At 40.2% G+C, this 24,245-nt stretch overlaps 2 protein-coding genes across 3 annotated transcripts in view; one reads left to right on the forward strand and one right to left on the reverse strand.

Annotated features, from left to right (window-relative positions):
* LOC129769870 (uncharacterized) overlaps positions 1-20,997 on the reverse strand; it is a 348,536-nt gene extending 327,539 nt beyond the window's left edge. Inside the window, exons 1-2 of one of the 2 annotated variants that reach the window (XM_055772387.1) lie at positions 20,114-20,997; positions 19,902-20,047 (exon numbers count right to left, since the gene is read on the reverse strand). The gene's annotated coding sequence lies outside the window, so the exon portion shown is untranslated. Of the gene's footprint in view, positions 1-19,901 lie in introns of both variants that reach the window. The other variant, XM_055772379.1, reaches the window with a different exon arrangement.
* On the forward strand, positions 436-4,737 carry LOC129779929 (uncharacterized). The gene has a single exon (XM_055787717.1). The coding sequence runs from the start codon at positions 436-438 to the stop codon at positions 4,735-4,737; it is 4,302 nt and encodes a 1,433-aa protein (XP_055643692.1).
* Positions 20,998-24,245: the final 3,248 nt, after the last annotated feature.

Genomic DNA, 24,245 nt, shown 5'->3' on the forward strand with positions numbered 1-24,245 from the left:
GATGCGTTATTCTCAATCGATTATATGAAAAAGGAGAATTACAATTCGCTGATGCAATTGATCGACGATTTTGAGAGGAATGTGTGTTTATTAGATAAATTGAATATTTGCACGGATAACTGGAGCGTATTGCTAGCTCACATGTTATGCAGTCGTCTTGATCAGTCGACGCTCAAACATTGGGAGATGTATCATCAGTCAACGGAGGTGCCTACATATAACGAAATAATCACATTCCTGCGTAACCATCTCACAGTTCTCCAAACACTAACACCACTAAGGTCTCGTCTGTCGGAATGCCAGAAACCGGAAATAAGTCGACCAACCAAATCGAAATTCGCTGCAGTTCATACAGTTATTCAGGCTGTTTCATCGCTTTGTCCATTTTGTTCGAAAACCGCACATTCACCATTTAAATGCGACATTTTCCAAAAGATGTCAGTTTCACAACGTTTCGACCTGGTGAAGAAAAAGAATTTATGCATCAACTGTTTTTCGTCCTCGCACATCATGAGAAATTGTTCATCCAGTTCCTGCAGAGTTTGCAGCCAGAAGCACCACACTATGCTCCACCAAATCCCGAATGATCGCTCTTCTTCGCAATCAAAATCGTTTCCACCATCCACACACTATTCATCGACTTCGCCATCGACTCAGAATGCTCAAACAAACATCTCGAATAAGTCTTCTTCGCAATTGCATACCACGTTGTTACCAGAACCTCAAACACCTTCGACCTCGGAGACTGTCACTAGTCTCATTTCTACTTCACTAGTTGGTAGTACAAGAACCATACCATCCACCGTACTGCTACAAACAGCGCTCGTAAAGGTCTTCGACCTCAACGGTCACACACAATGGGCAAGAGCACTGTTAGATCCTGCATCCCAGCTTAACCTCATCACGGAAAACCTGGTGCAGAAACTCAAGTTGCGCCGTTATCCCGATTACCAAGAAATCGGAGGCGTAGGCAATTCTTTCGTCGTATCGTCGCACACAGTCAAGGTTCGAATTGGATCACACTGTTCAGATTTCGTTACCGAAGAATCCTGTCATATTTTGAAGAGGATTACTCATGAACTCCCTACGAGGTCCATCAATAAGTCGTCGTGGATTATTCCTTCGGATATCACTCTAGCTGATCCCAAATTCTACGAACCGGGATCAATCGACCTTCTGTTAGGAATGGAGATGTATTATGATTTACTTTTGAATGGTTTCATCAAACTCGGACCTGAACAGCCAATCATGCAAAACACAGTGTTTGGCTGGGTTGCTTCAGGAAAAATAGACTCTGGGCATACAGAGCATACAGATCGACAATTTGCTCATGTTTGCGGATCCAAGTCACTTGAGAAACAATTATATCGATTTTGGGATTTGGAGTCCTGTTGGCGTGATAGTACACATTCCCTAGAAGAATCTGCTTGTGAAGAGCATTTCTCACAATTTACCTTCCGTGACACCTTCGGAAGATTCGTAGTTACCCTACCCAAACGTCAAGCTTTTCTGACTCAACTTGGACATTCGAAACAAATTGCAACCAGAAGATTTCTGGCATTAGAACGTCGATTGGATTCCGATGTCAGATTAAAGGAATCTTATTCAAACTTCATCCAAGAATATTTATCGCTAAATCATATGAGAGAGATAGATGATGAAAAATCCATAGTCACTCCATCGTACTATTTACCACACCACTGTGTACAAAAAGCGGATAGCACCACTACCAAGCTACGCGTTGTGTTCGACGCATCATCGCGAACGGATAGCGGAGTTTCATTAAATCAAGCGTTGATGGTCGGTCCAGTCATACAGGACGATTTGTTTTCGCTAATCGTCCGATTTCGAATACATAAAATTGCAATCATAACGGACATCGAGAAGATGTTCCGCCAAATTGGGATACACCCATCTGATCATCCACTCCATAGAATTCTATGGCGAAATTCCTCACAGGAGCCGATACGTACGTTTGAGCTCACGACCGTGACATACGGCACGGCTTCGGCGCCATACTTAGCTACCAGATGCCTGAAGGAGCTGGCCAAGCAAGAGAGCATCAACTATCCAAATGCATCGCGGGTCCTTGAGAACGATTTTTTCATGGACGACATGTTGACTGGAGTGAATACCATCGAAGAAGGGAAGGAACTCTGTACACAACTGATCCAGCTGTTACAATTAGGCGGATTCAACCTACGCAAATGGGCGTCGAATTCCAATGCTACTCTTTCGAAAATTCCGGCTGAGTTACGTGATGAGAGATCACTGTTCACATTGGATGTCGATCCTACGCCTATCAAGGCTCTTGGTTTGCAGTGGGAACCATCACTCGACAGATTTAAATATGCCATACCGGAATGGTCACAGGGACCCATAATCACTCGACGTGTCGTTCTATCGGACACCGCTAAACTTAACGATCCGCTTGGGTTAATCGGTCCGGTTGTGGTAATAGCCAAAATCTTCATACAAACTCTTTGGCAACGCACTAACTCATGGGATGAGCCACTAGAAGAAGCACACCAAAAGTTTTGGCTCGAGTTTCGCAGTACTTTGAATGATTTGTCATTGCTTTCTATTCCTAGATGGGTTGCCTGCAGACCGACTCCAGCAGCAGTTGAATTGCATGGTTTTTGCGACGCGTCGGAAAAGGCCTATGGAGCCTGCATTTATATGCGAACAGTTTCTGCTGATGGAATAATCTCTGTGCATCTTATGGCGGCAAAATCGCGAGTAGCGCCGCTAGGTGTTTCGAAGGGCCAAAGGCGAATATCTTTGCCGAGGCTAGAGCTTTCATCAGCACTTCTTTTGAGTCATCTTTTCAATAAAATAAACACTAGTATTCCGTTGAATTTCAAACCGTTCTTTTGGACGGATTCCTTGATCACGTTACATTGGCTCAGATCGACGCCTTCGCGCTGGAAGACGTTCATCGCGAACAGAGTATCAGAAGTGCAACATCTCACAGCAAATGGTATTTGGGCACACGTTCCTGGGATTGACAACCCTGCTGACATCATATCCCGAGGAATGTATGCTGTTCAGCTCAAGGATACAGCAGCATGGTGGAATGGTCCATCTTGGCTTAGTCAACAGCCTCGTTTCTGGCCTGCATTAGTACAACCACCCTTAGTAGACGTGCCTGTGGAATATCTCGAAGAACGACCGATTTCGTTACCGATTCAAGTCTCTCAACCAAATGAATTATTTTATCTTCGCTCTAGCTTCTCGAGTATGACTAGACTTGTCGCTCTTTTAATGCGCTTTATTCACAACACTAGAGCGAAAAACCATTCCGATCGTCACTTTGGGAACATTCAAACTTTCGAATTGGGTGAAGCAGTTAAAACCCTCGTAAGGATTGCCCAACGTGAAGTTTTTGCTATTGATATCGCAGCAGTATCCAAAGAAGGGCAAGTGAAACCGAATTCGCGGTTGAAAACTCTTTCTCCGATTGTGTCTGATGGAATCCTACGAGTAGGAGGTCGTCTTAGAAATGCTTCTATTCCTGAAGATCGGAAACACCCAATGATACTCCCTTCACGACACCCTCTTACGGATACCATTCTCCAACATTATCATACAAAATATTTGCATGCTGGACCGCAACTTCTTGTTGCCTGCGTACGCGAGAAATATTGGCCACTTTCGATTCGTAACTTGGCACGGAAGGTGGTACACTCGTGTATACATTGTTTCCGCTGTAGACCAAGTAATCTTCAACAGATAATGGGAGATTTACCACCAGAAAGGATTACTCCCACCCTACCATTTGTGAATACCGGCGTAGACCTCTGCGGACCATTTCAGTACCGGAAAATTCGCAAAACACAACCAGTTAAATGCTATATTGCAATTTTTGTATGCCTTGTTACGAAGGCCGTTCACATAGAACCTGTCTATGATTTGTCGACTGCAGCATTTATTGCGGCGTTACACAGATTCATTTCCAGAAGAGGCAAGCCGAAAATCATCGAATGTGATAACGGTCGAAATTTCACGGGAGCATCGAGAGAGCTTGCTGACCTAGCGAGGCAATTCCGTTCGCAAAATCACCAATCAGCTGTTATCAAGAACTGCGCTGAAGAAGAGATTACGTTCAAATTCATCCCGCCTCGCAGTCCACATTTCGGCGGCTTGTGGGAGTCAGCGGTGAAATCATTCAAGCGCCATTTCCGCTCGACGGTTGGGAATTCTATTCTCACACAAGATGAGTTCGTCACCCTGCTAACACGCATTGAAGCTTGTTTGAACTCCAGACCGCTCACTCCACTGAGCGCAGATCCGAACGATCTGGAAGTGTTAACGCCAGGACACTTCCTGGTACACCGTTCTCTTACGTCAATTCCAGAACCCGATCTCTCAGCAATTCCCCGCAATCGACTAGACCGCTGGCAGGAGAACCAAGAACTCCTGCGTCGGATTTGGAAGCGGTGGACAACTGATTATTTATCCGGTCTACACCCTCGCACAAGGTGGACCCAAGTTCGAGATAATATATCGATAGGAACAATGGTTCTTCTGAAAGAAGAAAATCTTCCACCATTGAAGTGGAAATACGGGAGAATCACGCAAATATTCCGAGGAGACGACAACCACGTGAGAGTGGTCTCCGTGAGAACAGCTGACGGCGAATATAGGCGAGCAATTGCTAAAATTTGCGTTCTACCAATCCATCAAGCAACAACCACCCCCACTGGCGATGCCAGTTCCAGCGTAGATGTCATCTAATCTTCCATCGCGGGTTCACCGCGCAACGATCGGAGGCCCATTGGCCTCCGAACCATGTAAGTGTTTGTATTTAATGAACTTTCAAAAAACTCAAGGAATTTTTTTTCTCCTGCATGTTTGGTTTCGTCGGCGGCTACTGCAACCCACAACCCGAGTACACCCAACGTGTGTTACTAGAAGCTTCAGAGGACGCATATCTGGATTTCTACAATGCCCATAGACCATGGCGCTTCCCTTACGATTTTCGATGACATCTCCAGGATTACGATGGAACAGATGACCAACAAGTGACCAAGCAGATGAACCAGGACCGAGCAACAAAACCTTACTAAACCAGTGAATTAGCATCTTACAATTCAATGAATTAAAAACAATAGCATTAGGACTCATATATGAAATCGTAATTAGGATCAATATGTACGATTAATTTGGTTGAAAGGATTAACCTTTCAACGGGGGCCGGCTTATGTTGGAGCAGCCTATCATCTATCGAATCAGCAGCATCCTATCCCCCAAAAAATACTCCTATTGTTAATCCCATCATCTATTGCGTAACCCAATGTACTGAAATTGAAACCTAGCTGCGACTAGGGCAAGAGAGAGAAAGCTAGAATAGATTGGCAGATCCGTTTGGCTATAAAAGAAGCCAGACAACTAGGCGCAGCCTCTTTTACACCAGATCTGATCCACAAAACAGTTCGCGCGTTTTCTTTCGAAATAAAAAATATCGAAAAATTCAAATAGTTCGTTGTTTCCGCATAATTAATTCCGACGGTTCTCGCCTGATCAATCTGAAAGATGTTAAATGTTTTGGTATACAATTTGGTATACGCGTCCACATTACGCAAATCGGCCTTGACCGCCCGGACTTGCCAACGGGTTGAAAACCGATTCGAATCATGCCGAGCCCAACCCGAAACAAGTCGGTCCGGATCAAAGAAATTCGAACCAAAACAATGCGAAGAAAATTCGCGTTGACGGCATTGTGATTCGTGTGTTCGCGTCGGCTTCGTGCACCCGATGGGGCATCCACATTCAGCGTTGCCAATGTTCCAGTTTAAACCGGATTCTTTCAGTTTTTGACGTAGGATTACGTCTTTCGGGAACATATTGGGCTACAAATTGAAAATCGAAAATCGAGCACATCGTGAAAATTGTCCAATTTCATACCCTTATTGCTCAGTCATTTCATGATGGATTGATGAAATTTTTGCGTCGATCAATTTCGGCTCTCCATAATATTTTTTTGTATTGTATAAAATACGACTATATAGAAAATAATTTATTGCATTATTCATGAGCTATAATACAGCAAACTATTACACATTGCAACATCACGTATCGAGATTATTGTTGCAAAGCTTTTCTCATAGCAATTTTATAGCAAATGCTTGTATACTATAAAAGTGATTTGTTCTGCGTGTTCAATCTTATTACTCTACTGTCAATCTGTGTGGATTGTATTCTACTGATGTTATACGATCACATATTTCAGAGTTGTTATTTCCAGTTGATATCTGTATGCATTCACTTACTGCTTCATCTTTCTCAAATCCATATATTCAATCCTTTCTAATTGGTCATTCTCTATAATGATAACATGTGACACTGTGACACATTCTTGCTTCTTCAAGTCGAGTCTCAAAAGTAGGAATCAAGAACAAATTTGACATGGAATCATAAACATGGTGCCAAGACTCGAATAGTAAATAAAATCAAAATAATACATCTTTCAACGTTCTTTAGTGCCTTGTTCAGTGTTTCTGAATTTAACATGATTGACGATTCTAATTTTTCTCGGTAGTTTTATATTTCGTATTATTCCCGGGTCCATTGGTTAAATAATAGATACTGCATTCGGCTTCTATAGAGAAGTTGAATTAATGTAGTATTAGAGAAAATTTAATCCCCTAAATGGTGCGGGGAGCAGTTTTCCATTATCCATCATAATAGAACGTTTTTTTGTTAAAAACTAACAAGCTTCCGAAACAAACTGATTTTGGAACCATACACTAAATAGTTACCGGTTCACCCAGCAACAGTAGAACCTCGTAGTACACTGGAATGGTAAATCTTTGAAACATCGTAGATTATTCGGTCTTTTAATTATTATCAATGGCAGTTTAAGAGTATCAGTAAAATACGTTATTCGGTTTTTTCGGTAATGATTTTTGCAACATTTTCTCCGAATGAGTTAATGTAATGTTTTAATATTTTGAAAAGTAAACTAGATTCGTCGCGATTATCTAGATTATATACCTGATTGAAACTATACATTACCCGAAAATCAGTTGAAAACTTTTCGCCACGGATCAAACTTGGGAAACGTCCCAGGTTGTACATCTCATTCCAAACAATCAAAGAGAAAGTTGCTCAGAATCATCCATAGTTGTTGATGCTGAGCTTATGAAATTAGCACGAAAGAAATGCGCAATATTCGCTACAAATCCCAAATTAAGAAAACTTTTCGTAAGCTACGTGAATACGACTGATCACTGGAGGCGTTATGAATACTTAAACATATTTTTTTCTGCTTAATCCTCCTTGTTTGTTCAATAACTCAACGACGAATTGAAATTTGCATATCATTTCTTTTGTTTCTAAAAACGTGATATAAACGAAACATTTTCAGTGATAAAATTGAGAGTGATAGAAACGAGACGTGATTAAAACGCCCAGTGATATAATCGAGACGTCACTCTGTATTCATTATAGAAACATTTCTCATACCCAAAAACCCTCACATCCCAAATTGTGCTTGATTAATTCCCGAGTAATGTAGAAATTTGTGTTTAATTTGTATGGCAGCCCCCCTTAGAGAGGGGGGAGGGGTCTCAAACTATCACGAAAACCTTCCCCGGACCCAAAAACCCCTAAATACCAATTTTAATGTTGATCGGTTCGGTAGTTTCCGAGTCCATAAGAATCAGACAGACAAACAGAGAGAAATCCATTTATATATATATAGACTAATATAAAGCCCAAGTAACCTTGCTTTCCTGGATTTTAAATTCTAAAACGCATTAATATTATGCATGATCTAAACTCTACTTTTTGACGCATAGTTGGAAATAAAAAGAGATAATGCATACTTTGCATAAATAGCATATGTAACATAGTGTTTATTTTGCAAACATCTTCTTCTTCTTGGATGGCATTAACGTTCCCAGTGGAACTTTTGCCTTCTCATCGTTAGTATTACTTGCGTCATTTTTATTAGTACTACTTAGTTGAGATTTCTATGCCGAATAACACGCCTTGAATGTATTCTGGAGTGGCAAGTTCTAGAATACGCGTGACCACAGTGCAAGTCGGAAGAAATTTCTTCGACGAAAAATCTCCCGGCCAGAACGGAAATCGGACCCGAACCCCCGGCATGGTAATGTGGGACGCTAACCACTCGGCCACGTGAGCACATTTTGCAGACCAGAAACCGTATCAACATGCACCTCAATTGATTACATTGTCGAGCAGTTTTGCGACGATCTTCTATCAGCGATTTTATGAACATGATGCAATGAATACATGATTTTTAAAGTTTTACCCAAATAAGAACGAATTTTGTAGAGAAAGAATAAAAGATCCTCAAATATTGTTTCACGGCAATGTTCGAGTGGTGGGGAACGCCATTTTGATCTGCTCGAATGATATAAATAGTCAATTGTTTACTTCGGAGTTTTATGAACTACATTTTAAGATAAATCAAGGCCGATCTTCCTGGAATAAAACGGTGTTACAGGATCCAGTGTTCTTACAGTTTTTTTAGGAGCTAGTTTTTTGACAAATATTATTGGCAACCCTGTCCACATTACATAACGAACCGAACATGCCGCCTGGTGCGGGTTGATCGGCATCATTCATCATATTTTGGACGCGCCTTTACATTTCGGATAGTCGTAGTAGTGGTATCCTGAATTTAGAGTGTAGATCTGCTGTTGAGTGGTAAACAAAGGGAGTGCTGTTTAATCTGTCAATAAAGATAGACGTGTGTGGAAGAATAGACGTTTTACATTAAATAGATACTAGTAGTTATGGATTATCACATTGGCGATCCTGCCATGATGAAAGTGCACAGGAAGAAATATTTTAGCGTCCGATAGGTAGTTGATGAATATTGCCATGCATTAATTACTAAATCTATCTTGACCTAAATATCTTAACTTAATACTAAATTAATTTAAATGTATTTGAACTTACTTCCTATGTTATCTAAATCTAAACCTATGTTACCTAAACTTATATCAAATCTATCATGTATTTAGAACCCAATCTTAAAGGGTCACCCTAGAATTTTGTAACGAAGATAATTGTGAGAAGAGAACAATTCAGTTCAACGTCCACCACTAGTGGTCACTGTAAATAGCTAGGATAGGAAACTATTGTTAGAATAGGTCAGTACAAAATATATCGTTCAAGAGTGAAGTCAATCCTCTTGCTTACTTCTTGTTCAGTCGTGGTCAAAGTGGTCAAAGAAAGAATTTCCATAGGGGATTCACTGGAAATCGTTCATGTGCAAGTGCAACAGAACTGCATCAGGCACAACAAGTGGCCGAGCATCCCATCGTTGGATTCAACGATTCAACGGATAGTCAGCGTCGGTGTATTCCGCCATTGCAACGCTTCTCCTGGGCCGTCATTCATCGGTGGTGGAAAATCCTTCGAAAAGGAACGCCCCATCAGTAGTGTTTTGGGACAATAATGGTGATAGAAGCAGATTTTATTTTCTCCGAATGTTCTTTTAGATTGCGACACATTACAAAACAAGACAGTTTGAATTGTCTATGGTATTTTCGTCAAAATGAACCATATAAATTGAATCTACCTGTCACCTGTAGTACACGGCATGCCGTTATTTAGGAGAAGTGCCCTTATTGCCATGCTGTTATTTAGGATTGTTTACACATTCACTCTGGCGCTTGCCATCAATGGCTCGCACAAACCTGGTTCGTCGAGTGGCGCTCACTACCGGGGGAACGCATCTGATTTTGCTATCAGATGCTTTTGATAAACTCTTCGTATGCATCCGTGTGCATGTGCGCAAGGGCGTTTACGTTTGCTTGTTGAGGATTACTTTGACTTTGACTTTGACGTTGACTTCGATCTTTGACCGTTGACGTTTGCATGTGCATTTGTATGTGCACTTTCTTTGTCTAACTCCAAACGCGTATCTCTAACGCGAAGTTCTAACCACTCCCACTCACATATTATCTCCCTCTCGCTTAAATCCTATCTGCTCACTATCAAACTTTATTCTCTTTTTTCATTCTTCTTCGCATACCCATGGATATATGCCAATGCTACCATTCATGATCGTATTGTGAGATTACATGCCATTTCCGATCTTTTAGATCCGTTTTTAACGAACCGGCAGTCATCATTCTCGATTCCAACATGGCATCAGAAAATGATATTCGACTTCCGCTGGTTAGACACCCGTACCCAATACCCATATCTTATGAGTTTTCCATGTTTTTTGTCATTCAATACTATTATCAGCAAACTGGAAGTCGAAATAAGACTATACCCTATACTCTGGAATCTACGTTCATATATTGTTGACAAAAACATTAAAGGAAATAGGAATTCAGGAATTTTCATTTGCATGTTTTGAAACGGAATTGAAATTAATTAAATTAATCATTATTTTTTTCTCTTTCTGTATTATAATGACTATCAACACTTTTAGCTGGTTCGTCACTTCATTTCCATTTAAGAAGAATGTCGGGAGTGAGAATTGAACTCGTGGCCTTAGGCGTGAAAGACATGGATGTTATCACTAGGCCAGATCGCCTTCGCATTTAATGATTAATGTTCAACAGTCCGAATCAACAAAGAGTCAGGCGTTGTCACGTCACAAAAGTATTTGACTGACAACAAGCCAATCTAACCATAAAATATTCACCAACTGATGATTCTTGTAGGAGAGTTTCTCAATTCTACTGTAACATTGTTTAATTTTGTGTGGATTATACATGAAAAAAGTGTTTGTAGTGAGACAAAATGTTGTCGCGTTGAAATGAAACAAACAAACCATTTCTAGGGAGCCCAGAGAGCATTTTCTCTCGGTGAGAAAAATATTTACGCTCTTTACTTATTCAACAGAAAGGTATTGAAATCAGTCTCATTTTTATTAAACACCCGTTAGATTACACATTTATTGTTCTTGAATGATTTGAAAATATTATTCAAAGTAATTTTCATTAGATGCAGTACATTTCTCCCTTCAGTCGGCAATTCATGAATGCCTCGTCAAAAAAATTCTTTGTTTTTTAGCCAAACTAGTCATTCAGGCATTTTCGAACATTTTCATAAGAATTAAAGTTGCAGTTGCTCAACAGGTGCATATCCCATCGCTTGAGACAAATGGTAATCGGGAGGAACCAAGTCTGATGAATAAGCCATCTTTACTGAATCAGACTCTGTTCGACTTTTTTTATTTCAGACAACCAGAAGAGCTGGAGTCGTGTAAATAATGGAGTAATGGAAGGTATTTTTTTGGTTGTATTTGTTAAGACCTTGAAAACACGTCCGAAATTCATGCCTCTACACTAGAATACCCCCATTGAATGGTTTGTCCGTTTGTCATTCTATTGAGACTAGTAGGATACTAATACGATAAGTTTACGCAGTTTACAATACGTAAGGTATTGTTTTAATAATTTTGCCATGTTGAACCCCCAGTTCTCGAACGGGATACTCTATTCAATTTTTTTTCTACTACTGAGTGGTTTGAGCCGTGTATTTGTACTCATCAATAACGATAACATTCAGCCAATTGGCCGTGACGAATTAAGTGTGAGAGCGAAATTTTCAATCGCTTGTGCAACTATATCAAAAACAAACTTCATACCTGATTTCATGCTCTGTTGCAAACACCCACATTTTTGTTCATCATTTCGGGATACAGCTGACAATTCTACGTTCATATCACACACATTCGAATGACTAATCGTTTTCGAAGCTCCCGCAGGATTTTGAAACACTCTCTCCCGAACGCAAACTTCTATAAATCCTCGCTCGGTTGATTGATTCCAAACCGATTTTGATTTATCTATCATCGGCGGCGCAGACAGACTACGGGTGTAAGCCACGGTGTATTGTGTATGGATCCAACATGGAAACGGAAGCAAGAAAAAAAAGGAACAACGCGCTGCTTTTCTGGGTCGCGCTTTTCCCGAACTCGCGGGGGACAGATCGAATCCCGCTTCGGTGGCAATCAATCAGTGAAACAAATGCGATCGGTCGTGACTTTGTTGGATGTATTTTTTCTCGTCCCCCCCCCCCTTCATTTCATTTCCAGTGATTTGTTTTTTGTTTTTGTAGGAATGGAGATAAAAGGGGATGCAAGTCTGTCTGTCTGTCTGTCAAAAGGATATCTGAGATGTGTACCTATAGATGGGATAGCTTATCTAACAATTGCGCTATCGGAGACACGTTTTGAAAATGATTTTTTTCATCTCCCCGTTCAGAGGATTTTGGAATTGAAATGGCGGTGACACAGTTTTGGCGATTCGCAGAAGTTTTGTTTGGTGCTTGAAGCATTGAAAAAGTGGTGAACATCAAATTACGAGGTCTGTTCAAAATGTATCGCGCTTTCGAATTCACGCGGGTTACGTATATTCGATTCAAGGTTTTTTGTGGCAATAATGTTGGTACTCATGTCTCTCACACAAAATTTGATACAGATTCTTTGATCCATTTTCGCAATAGGCAAAAATCGAAGATGAACCAAAACACATGTAAGAATAGCAGTTGTCAAAAATTAACTGAACATTCAAAATAGCCGTACTTGTCAACATAAGTGAAGCATGAGTACCAATATAATGCCACAAAAAATCTTGAATCGAATATACGTAACCCGCGTAAATTCGAAAGTCGCGATATTTTTTGAACAGACCTCGTATTCAACTGAGAATAGTCAGGAGACTATGGAGTAATTCCAAATGGAATCCGCAAATGACAAAACATGAGTATTTTTGATTCGAATGAAAGTGTGTATTACAATTGGCAATTTTTGATATCGCAAATCAAAATTTTATTTTGTAAATAAAAAAAAGAGTACTAATTTTTCTTCTCAGTGTATATTTTTTTCAAATTAAGTCAACAATACTCTATAACTCTTTCTAACACACTATTTCGGTACGACTCATATTTCTTGAGATATAAATTATCACAGATTTCTCTTACTCAAGTCGATACGCCCTTTTCAAAAGTTACGCTTGAGTCAAAAAATGAACCATAATGATGTATTTGGAAAAGTTGTTGGAAATTATAAGCAAATTCATAAAATTGAACATGAACATGACGGTATAACACGACAAACATATTAAAAGGGATTATTTACTATGAAAAAGACAATAAATTAGAAATATTTTTTTTTAATATTTCGAGAATGGCTACATTTAGAAGGAGATTGATAATAACCTTTTTTGTTTTAAATCACATCAGGATTCATAATTTGTGGCTAAAAATGATTGTTAACATACAAAAATTCGAAGTTTCGAAAACTTCTAAAAATTCGATGTTCCACGAAGTTTGTCAAAAATAGTTTTACCATCTTGGGCCCATTTTTAAAATTTTCTGCATGACTTCTATTTTGTATGAAAAAAAAAAATTAAAAAATATGTATTTTGGATATTGCAAATTGAATTTTTATTTTGTAAATAAAAAAAGAGTACTAATTTTTTTTCTCAGTGTACATTTTTTTTCATATTCAACCATCAATACTCTATAACTCTTTCTAAGACACTATTTCGGTACGACTCATAGTTTTTGAGATATAAATTATCAAAGATTTCTCTTACTAAAATCAATACGCCCTTTTCAAAAGTTACGCTTGAGTCAAAAAATTCCCAATTGCTGTGAAAAACTCATATTTCGTCCAACCCAAACGGAATACACACTTTCATTGGGATCAAAAATACAAGTTTTTAAAATCTGCATTTTTAGGACGATTTCATTTGGAATTGCTGTATACGAATTTCTTCGCCTTCGTATTCAATTGGAAATGAGTTTTGGCTTCTTCCAGCAGTTTCTCCGTCAACATGACTCAACGGTCATTCGGGCGTTTAGTTGCTATCTCATTCTACGACTCGACTGTCGCACTTCATTCTTCCCCGTCAAATGGACTTCATTGCATATTGAAGCGACTCCTCCCCGAAATGGATTCGTTTCTATCTCTAATGTATCACGGATGCATGTATCGATGTTTGAGTTCAACGTGGTTTGACATATACAACAGGTGAGCTATTTTTTTTGTATCGTACATGAAGATTACTCACACATATAAAATAGCGTGCAGTGTTGTGTTCAGAAACACTGACAGATTTGTTTTCTGTATGTTTTTTTTTTTCACAAAATTGAACTCGGAGACAAAGTGAACTAAAATGTTGCTTAGAATTCCTCCCACACTGCACGCTATTTACTAATACTGACGCGAGGACCTTTAAAACACACCTGATAACTATCTAAGTTCGTTGGTTTGAATTCACGGTAGGTAGACAATAAATCGTTTATTAATGGTGTTACTACTTTTTTGCATCAGAAATCAAGTTTTTGTTTCACTCTATATGAACGTAAAAATAATGTTGCGGGTAGCAAGATTTATGTCAGGGGGAGTAGAAGTGCTGATTGAGATCAGGTTTAATGAAGAGGCAGATTTGTGTTCATTAGACACGTCAATTAGAATAACCATTGACTAGAATAGTTCAACAGTCTTTCTCGCTTAACACTTTACCGTCCGCACGTCTCGTAAAAATGTATTCACTTCACACCGTCAGTGCTAATTCGGATTACCTGGCTTGTCACAAGCCGTTCTTGACGTTATCTCATAAGTTCTCAACCCTGTTTCCCTACTGTCATGAAATTTTGAAGATATGCATACGTCAATATTATAAACCTGTCCATATTACCCTCATCGCAAATAAATGTTCTACTTTTCGGTCTGTTTTAATTTTAGTAAAAAATAGTACGGTATAATAGCGCCTGGAACTGATCTGATCTGTGTTTGCCGTTCATTGACATACCACAGCTTGAAGTTTCGTTCATCTTGAAAAAAATACGTATCCAAGGGACCTGAATCCTACTGGCAATACAATGGAATATCAATAAAATATGTATACACTGTAAACCAGTGTTGGCCAACTTGCGGCCCTCCAGCGTTGTTCATGCGGCCCGCAGCCTGTTTTGAAAAAAAGTTATATTAGCGAAATTAAGAATACAGTTGAAAATTACTCCATGTAATTGAATAAAAATAACTTTGAGAGTAATTCTTGTTAATCGTGTGTATCCAAGCTGATCATGTTCTGTCTTCTTATCCGTTTTTCCGCGCTAATTTAACCTTCTGACAATTGTTCTCGTTAGTTCTTAAAGGACTTTTTCACGTTTTTGGTTCTATTCTGCTCACACTCGCATAAATTGCAAGTAACGGCAGTAAAACCGGGTTTATATGATATCAGTTACCCGGTTGCGAGTAAACGTCAAACGATCCGAGGAATTACGAACGTACCCGAGTAGCCGAGTAGCCAATAAACTTTGAAGTAGCTCGGTTGCGAGTAGACCCATACATGTAAATCAAATGTCAAATTTCGTGGTATGGGTACGTTCGTAATTCTTCGGATCGTTTGGCGTTTACTCGCAACCGAGTAACTGACAACGCATAAACCCGGCCGAACTGCTGGAATCTTTTTCGAGAGCCTTATGAGAGAGAGAACGGAATGTATGTACGCGTGAGTTCAGAAGAGAGAGAGAGAAAATTCATTCGATTTTGCTGTGCTCCCGTCATTAGAGGTTCATTCACCATCTTAGTGTCTATTGGCAATCGCTTTTTTATCGCTGTGTGTGTTGTGTAAATTGAAGCAAAATGGAAACTGCACCAGTAAAAAAAAGTGTCTGACGAAGGACGTGTATTCCAGGGAAAATTGTCTGAAATATACTTTTTTACGTGCATAAATCATGGTTTATTTGATTTGTAATGAAGCTGCTGCTGTTTTGAAGGTTCAACCTGAAACTAAAATATGAGTCGAAACATGCGTCAAAAACAGACAAGTTTGTTGCCACATCCTGTGCTGTAAAATTGACTGAGTTAAGAGCGAAAATTATTTGTTTGAAAGTTTGAAAGCCGACTATGTATTTTATTTAGTGGTGATTGATGAGAGAAGGATTTTAAAGTTACCGAGGAATTTCCTATGGATGTAGGATTCGAGGATGTCTTGCAGGATATCGCCCAAATCATCAATCAACTCTCACGCATTGGATCACCGTGAGTCCCAAGCTTCTTTTCTTCTTTTCTATATCCGTTTTTTTTCACTCGAAAACAAACTCAAGTTCAAACAACAAATGAGCAATTTACATTATTTAGACATTGACAATATGTCAAGTGTCGACAACTAAGAAAAATGTTGATGCACTCCAGTCGATTAATGCTGATTTTTCTTGAAGATTTTGGTACTTCAAGTTCCGTTGATGTAGGAGAAATGGGGGAAATTTGGACCCCCTAAAGTCTTGTCCAGTTAGAATCCGTACGGAAGAAATCATTTATATCTCGGAGATAGAATGACATACAAAAAAGAGTGATCAACCAAAAGAAAGATATATTCTTGCACTTTTACAAAAAAATGTCCTTAAAATTATTTTTCTTCATTTCTGATGAAACTTCTCACTTTTCTGGTGATTCCTCCCATCAAACGTTGCACAGCGGCAGTGTCGACCTCTGTGGCCAGTTTTTTCCAGAATCTGGTCATCCCTGCAGCGTCCCGAGCCATTTTTCCGGTCTTCTTTAGCTTCCGCTTCATAATCGCCCAATATTTTTCAATTGGGCGGAATTGGGGGCAGTTTGATGGGTTGAACTCCTTCTCGATAAAATCCACCCCGTTGTCGCGGTACCACTGGAGAACCTCCCGGCTATAGTGGCAACTCGCTAAGTCAGGCCAAAACTTAACGGGACCATTGTGTGCCTTTATGAAAGGCAACACACGCTCCTTCAGGCACTCTTCCTTGTACAATTTCGAATCCATGGTCTTTGTAGTGATGAAAACCGGCGTCTTCGCACCACAGGTGCATATACCCTGCCAGATCATCATCTTCTTGGCAAATTTGTCCATGAACATGAACTTGAATTTGGCGGGGACATCGCCTCGTGCCGTGGAAAGATAAAATTTTTGTCCCGGAAGTTGGCCGAAGTCCATTTTTACATAAGTTTCGTCATCCTGGAGCAGGCATCCATGGTACTTCGTTAGTACCTGATAATACAACTTACGAGCGCGAGTTTTCGTCACTAGACTCTGCTTCATCGTCCTATTTGGTTGCTTGATTGCTTTGTAGGAATGAAGTCCAGCTCGGTGAATGATTCGTCGAACGGTACTACGAGCGGCACCGTATTTCTGAGCGATATCATGTTCGGACAGTCCAGGGTTTGCTCTGACGGTTCTCAACACCTTCCAATTCAGCTGACGATCGTAGGTTCCGCTTCGACGCTTCTTTTGAACCGCCCGGTCCACGCTGTTCCGCTCGCGGAATCGTCTGAGCACATCACATACGGTAGTTTTAGCGATATCCAACTGTTTCGCGATCTTCGCACCCGACCACGTTGGATTGTCAACGTGGGTGTGCAAGATTAATTTTCTTCTTCTGTCTTCCATGTGGAATAACTCCGGACTTACGGCACGAAAAAATTTGAAACTTTTACCACCAGAAGAGGAAACATTTGTAAACAAACCGCTGTAAAAACTTTCTTGCAGCGGCCACTGACTGTGCCGCTGTAAAATGTGCAACGCGTACGGATTCTAACTGGACAAGACTTTAAGCAAATCGCCTAATATTTCCAAACCAATACGGTCTAAATAAAAAATGTAATATTGTATACTGAGCTACACTTGTTTTCTCTCAATCAATAATGATTAATCATTATATCAAGCTTCAAATTACCAAATATATCATAAAATAAAAGAGATGATTTTTGGGCATTAAAATTTGATGCGGAGTGATTTGGATCGTCTGTGGGATGATTTGGTGCAGTGTGTGTTTCATCGAAGAAAACATACTTATGTTTATGTAAAGTATTTTGGGATAATGTTACAACCACTAACAGTGTTCTGGGGACGATACCAGGTGTCTTGGCCAGATTCCAGACCAGAAAAATTGGATTGAGACCATCTCGAATTCTGCATGGATCTTTTCACTGTTGTTCGAGCATTTTCAAACACTTTCGATGCTTGGTCAAAGAAAATCCGTTCTTGATGGCATTGCTCTTTCAAGATCCTCCTTCTTCCAACGTTGTCTGCCCATCCTCTTTTTGTAATTCAGCGGAATCTGGAATCAATTAGACCAAAGAAAAGCCTCACACCTGTAGGAACAATTCACCCCACAGAAACGTGTCCATGTCACACCACACAACATGCAAAACTTAAAATGCAATTAATTTCATTTGTTGTTATCAAACTTACAGTTTCCCTTCATCAAATTGTTCCTCTTCTGTAGGCGAACAAAACTCTACTGCACAGTACACGAAAAGTTTGTTTAATCAGCGGGAAATACCTTAAAACCACGATCGGAAAACTCACATTTTTTGACAATCAAAGTGCTTGCTGTGTTCATGCTACCTTCCACCTGTCGAATTTTACCAAAGTTTTATTTACGTTAGGTACATACGGTTCAACAATGAAAGGAGATGACATTAAAAAAAATCCAAGTTGAGCCGTACTTTTTTAGATAAAGGGGTGGTCCAAATCACCCCGTGTTACCCTACATGCCGCTGAAAACATGCAGATGGAACTCATCGAAACGCATTGTGATTTAGAGCTCCGTGACAAATTTGAAAACCATGATGTCTTGGATTTTTACTCCAGATTTGTTCCAGAAGCGCGATTTCCAAAACTAATAAAACATGCTCATTTTATTACTTCTTTGATTGAATCTACAAATATTTGTTAGCAATTGTTTCGGTTATGAAACAATCAAAGGCATGGAACAAAATCACTTACAGCCATTTTCAAAACCCGCTTTGCATGGCTATCTCTCATATTCAAGCGGATTTAGATAAAATGGTTCAATAAAAGTAGTTCGAATGAAATCGAAACGGTGTTGGAGTATGTTTGTATTTATGTATTTTCTATATGGAAACAAACAAAAAATACTATAGAAACAGTCGTTTAGTTCTATGTTCTTCACTCTTACCAAGTTTCGTGGCCCCATTAGTACTTGTTTGGTTTCCTAGCAACGGTAATGTTCGGTCTGTACGAGAAGCGTGTGGCAATTGTCACGTTATTTAAGTGCGGGAAAATGTCAAAACAGATCTATGAGCTACTCAAACCGTCTGCTATCAACGAACGATTCGTATTTCGTACACTACAACAGTACAAAGAAACAGCTGATGTGGGCGATAGGCCCAGAAAGAGACGTCCGAGATCGGAACGGCTGCATAATGTTACCTTCGTTGTTCATGACGCGTTCAGCCCCATCCTCTTCGGAAACGAAAGTGTTCATCTGTCGAAATGAATTGGATAAAATGATTGGTGCGTACATCGATGTGTGAGTCATTTTTGACGGCCAGATTAAAGCGAACATGTTGGGAACGATGCAAAAAATTTTTAGAACGATTAAAAAAGGAGACTAGCAACAACAGGATTTTTATCTCATTTTGTTCTCGAGTTATGAATTTTACAAGTATAGAGCAGCATGCTTTCTAATTTTAAATAAAAAGTGAATCAAAAAGTACCAGTTAAATACTATATTTTACATGTTTTACATTTCATTTTTAAACAGTAGTGAGAAAAATGGTGCGGCCCGCGGCCATTATAATGCGACCCGCACCATGTCTACACCTGGCCACCACTGCTATAAACACAAATTACTTCTAGAACAATCGAATACAAAATCGTTGATAGCTCTCCATTTGAAAAGCTGTTAAAATCGATTTGGAAAAATCTAGGTATCTTTGTTAATGAAAGATTGTATATGAACAAAAAAAGGAACCTTGAATCGCATCAGCAGATCAGCTATTCTAATTGGTTTTTTTTTCAATCTACGCCATAAACATCCTATTCAATTGTTCCGAACAGCAAACAGAAAAAAGCAATTCAAGCACTTCAAAAGTTACCGAACCTATATTTAAAACTTTATAAATAAAAAGGCAAGTTCGAGATTATCACCTTCCCAAGCGTACCTACCTTTCTTTCCAAGGCGCAAAAAATGCGAACCCAATTCCAATACCCACTGAACACACACAAAAAACGAATGCGAAGCGGCAGCGGAGATCCAACAAGGAATTCCTCCAGGGGACGCTTCCTTCAAAACGGCACAAAACGCGTCGAATCTGGACAAAGCGAAACAAGCGATACGGTTAATCCGAGCTAAGCATCTCTTCTTGTTTCGATTTTACTGTTTATTCTATTTATTTTTACTTCCTCTACGCTGTTACGCTCTCTTCTAAACAGCCTGACACACACTTGAACCACTTATTCAGGGAGCGGAAAATCGCTTTTCCCTCGTTTCACGCCGACCGGCTGCCCCCCAAACACACATACACACACTGCGGGAATTCGCTCAGCACCGCGCACTCCTTCGCTCTCTTAATCCTTATTATAAACTATCATCACATCGTTCTCCAGCGCTCCGTTGCCGCAGCAATTGTAAGAAGTTTTAGGCTCAAGTTGAACTTAATTCCACTTCCGCTCCGACCCTTCGCTCGGAGAAGTAATCTTCCGTTTTATTTCTGTTCACATCTGCGCCTCACTTCATCACTACTGACGCCCCCCGAAAGCACATGGTTAATCCAAAAGAATGCCACAAACAATCACACTTTCGGTAAAGCGCGCTCTCAAGATAAGCGAAAACTTTCCTAAGAGCCTTTTCCGGTGCTACCGACCGACAAACTTCCCGGAAGTCAAATGCTAATAACCACTTATCAATTTGATACTAGCTCACAATTACTCCCTCCCGAAAGGATAGCCAGAATTAGCATTCATTATGGCTGCTATCGTATTGCTCCCGCCGGATATCGCCCCCTTCTGTCATTTGAAAGGAGCACACGAACTCAAGCGCGCACACACAGACTTGGCACACGCCTCGCTATGACCCGGCATAAAGCACCGGAACTGGACCCGTGAACACGAATGGCGCACGTGAATCTCGTCGCCGTTAAGGATAACAAATGCAAAAACGCAGCCTCCCGCAGGCGAAGCACACATATGCGTATCGTCTATTCCACGTTTGTTCTACTCTCCACCACAGGACATGTCAGAAACGCGTACCGAACGGCTCGAAGGACTTCCGCAGACTGGATTGGGCTGACGAATGCCGACGGTGGTGGGAATCGTTTGAAGGATGTGCGTGCTGCTCACTCTAGAGAATCGCGTGACCGGATGAAATCGGATGGATCTCCACAGAGATCACGCTCTCTGTCTCCCCCTCTCACATGAGTATATCCTTGGAGAAACATTCTCCGATGCTACAAGGATGACTGCAACCAGAGGATTCCTATGATATCGCAACCATCCGGTGGGATGTGGCATTCGAAGCGCAGAATAAAATATTCCATCGCGGACCACCCTACTGCAACCCGAAAATCATGTTGCAGCATCTTCTCAGTCGGCATTGAGACAGAATTAAATCCTCTCTCGATCGCTCTCGCTAGAGAACACAGCACAAAAAAACCCGAAGGATGCTGCGAAGCATCCCTCGGAGTATGGCTCCTCACGTGGACCGACTGCATTCGTGGGGGGGGGTGAGCGCATATACCTGTATGCAACGTCGTTCACAATTGACCCAGGAACCAGGTGAGTGGGCCAAAGCATTAAATTAAGACTTGTTTAATGTTTTTCGGGCGATGGGAGATAAAGATATAACGAGGTGCGGTACACGGAAAAGAAGAAAGGGTGGCTGGGTTTTCGGAGGGCATAAAAAAGAGCAACTTGCAGCGGTTTGGAATATGAAACGAGAAATGATTCCTATCTCCGGAAATTACGGCTTTTCTTGTACGACGAGAGTGGGTTATTTTGATACTGTTCGGTGCATGGAGACTTAACAACATTCCCTTGTGTTTGAAAGCGGTTTTTTTCGAACTATCTAGACAATATTTCAGATAGAGTACCTGCTCTTTTTTTAAATTGGACGCTGATTCACGGAGCAGCTGCACATAATATGCATACAACGAAACGACAGGCAATGACTGTAAGCTAAAAGTTAAAACGACGATCTTGCATATCGAGAAACATTGCATATTTATTCAAAATTGATGTGAATTACAGGTCGGACTCGATTATATACAGTTTAAAAACAATACATTTCAAATATGGCTTGTTTCAAGAAAAAATGTAACCTTTGAACGTTAAGGTGGAATTTAAATATCTATTATATGTACAGTGGGGTAAAAATCGTGATTTTGCTTGAATTTTCATTAGGATTTTTTTATATCGATATTGCAGCGAAACTAAGAAAGATAGCAATTAGGTGTCAAAGAAGAAATTGTAGAGAGGTTTGAGAACTTTGATTGATAGAAACATTAAAGTTCAATGTCAATTTTTGGGATAAAATTAATAATCACACATTAAAAATTACTAGCTTTGAAATTTTCACTTCCAAAATAGTTATTTAAATCCACTAATTAAGATGTTCCACTACTTTACTGTACTAAATGTATAGAATCGTCTTCCGTAGCGTATTTTGTAATGTAGAGTCAGTTTGACGCAATAGAGTCCGAAACACAAAAAAAGTTCTATAACTCTGTCATTGTTGAAATTTGAACATAAAGGGCGAACACGAAATTATTGCGACACCGAAAATGTCATGCCAATTTTCTTATAATGTTTAGAATCAAACCAAAATTTTAGGGTAGTTTTATACATATATTTACTCAAAAAATCAAAAGAAAAGTTAATCGATGGAGCCTTGAGTGTAAAATTGAACGCATTTTCGTTTGATGCCCTCCATCAAAGTCTTTACAGTGTCATCCGGTACCAGTTTCTCAGTTTTTTTTCCATTTTCTTAACCTGTCCTTCTCGTCTTTGACTGTCTTCTTGCTCTTCCGTAGTTCCCGCTTCATTATTGCCCAGTACTGCTCCACTGGGCGCAGCTCCGGACAGTTTGGCGGGTTCATGTCCTTTGGAACAAAATGGACAGAATTGGCTTCATACCACTCCAGGACACTTTTATAATAGTGGCATGATGCCAAATCTGGCCAAAATAGCGGAGCTCCGTCGTGCTGCTGCAAGAACGGCAAAAGGCGCTTCTCGAGGCACTCAGATTTGTAGATCTCGCCATTTACTGTGCCCTTTGTCACGAAAGGCTCACTCCTCAGTCCGCAAGAGCAGATGGCCTGCCAAACGAGATATTTGGAGGCGAGCTTCGACATTTTATTCTTCTCAAATTTGTCGTCCACATCGAACTTGCTCTTGCCGGTGAAAAATTCCAACCCCGGAATTTGCTTAAAATCGGCTTTTATATACGTTTCGTCGTCCATCACACAGCAGCCATATTTTGTCAGCATCTTCTCGTAGAGCTGCCGTGTCCGAGTTTTAGCCGTCGATTGTTGCCGCTCATCGCGGTTTGGGAAGTTCTGTACCTTGTATGTATGTAGTCCAGCTCTCTTCTTTGCATTCTGGACGTAGCTCTGCGACATGCCGATCTTTTTAGCCAAATCATGGCTTGAGACGTTGGGATTTGCTTTAATCATCCACTTCACCTTTCCATCCGTCTATTTGTTCTCCGCTCCCGGTTTTCTTCCAGATCCTTTGCCGTGGTCCAACGTCAACCGCTTCTGGAACCGCTTCAACACTCTGGAGACGGTTGAATGGTGAATGTTCAACATTTTTACCAACTGTCGGTGCGACAGGTCAGGAAATTCCAGGTGTTTGGAAAGAATTTGTTCTCTCGACTCGCGTTGGTTCACCTCTATTTTCGTTGAATCGAAAAACACGACTTCGAGTTTGACAGTATGTAGACAATACACATCAATGAGAAAGTGTGCGATATTTGGTTGATTTTTACCCAATGGTAAAAAAGTAATGCCCTGCTGAATGTGTCGCAATAATTTCGTGTTCGCCCTTTATGCGTAGAAGGATTTCTTCCATGAAACATTTATTGCACCCCAAAACCTCCACATGCCAAATTTGGTTTCGTTTGCTTGATTAATTCTCGAATAATGCAAAAATTTGTGTTTCATTTGTATGGCAGCCCTCCCATAGAGAGGGGGTGGAGAGTCTAACTACCATAGAAATATTTATTGCACCCTAAAACCTCAATGTGCCTTGTTTGGTTTCATTTGGTTGATTAATTCTCGTGTAATGCAGCAATTTCTGTTTCATTTGTATGGCAGAAGCCACCCCCTCCCCCCCTAGAGGGGGGTGGAGAGTCTAACTACCATAGAAACATTTATTGCACCTTAAAACCTAAATATGCCTTATTTGGTTTCATTTTCTTGAATAATTCTCGTGTAATGCAGAAATTTGTGTTTTATTTGTATGGAAACCCTTCTTCAGAGAGGGGGAGGGGTCTCGAACTATCATGAGAACCTT

The sequence above is a fragment of the Toxorhynchites rutilus genome, chromosome 1, assembly GCF_029784135.1.
Source record: "Toxorhynchites rutilus septentrionalis strain SRP chromosome 1, ASM2978413v1, whole genome shotgun sequence".
Classification (NCBI taxonomy): Eukaryota; Metazoa; Arthropoda; class Insecta; order Diptera; family Culicidae; genus Toxorhynchites; species Toxorhynchites rutilus.

Coding starts and splice junctions, on each gene's coding strand:
- LOC129779929 (XM_055787717.1), top strand. CDS start 436: ATGTCAGTTTCACAACGTTTCGACCTGGTGAAGAAAAAGAATTTATGC.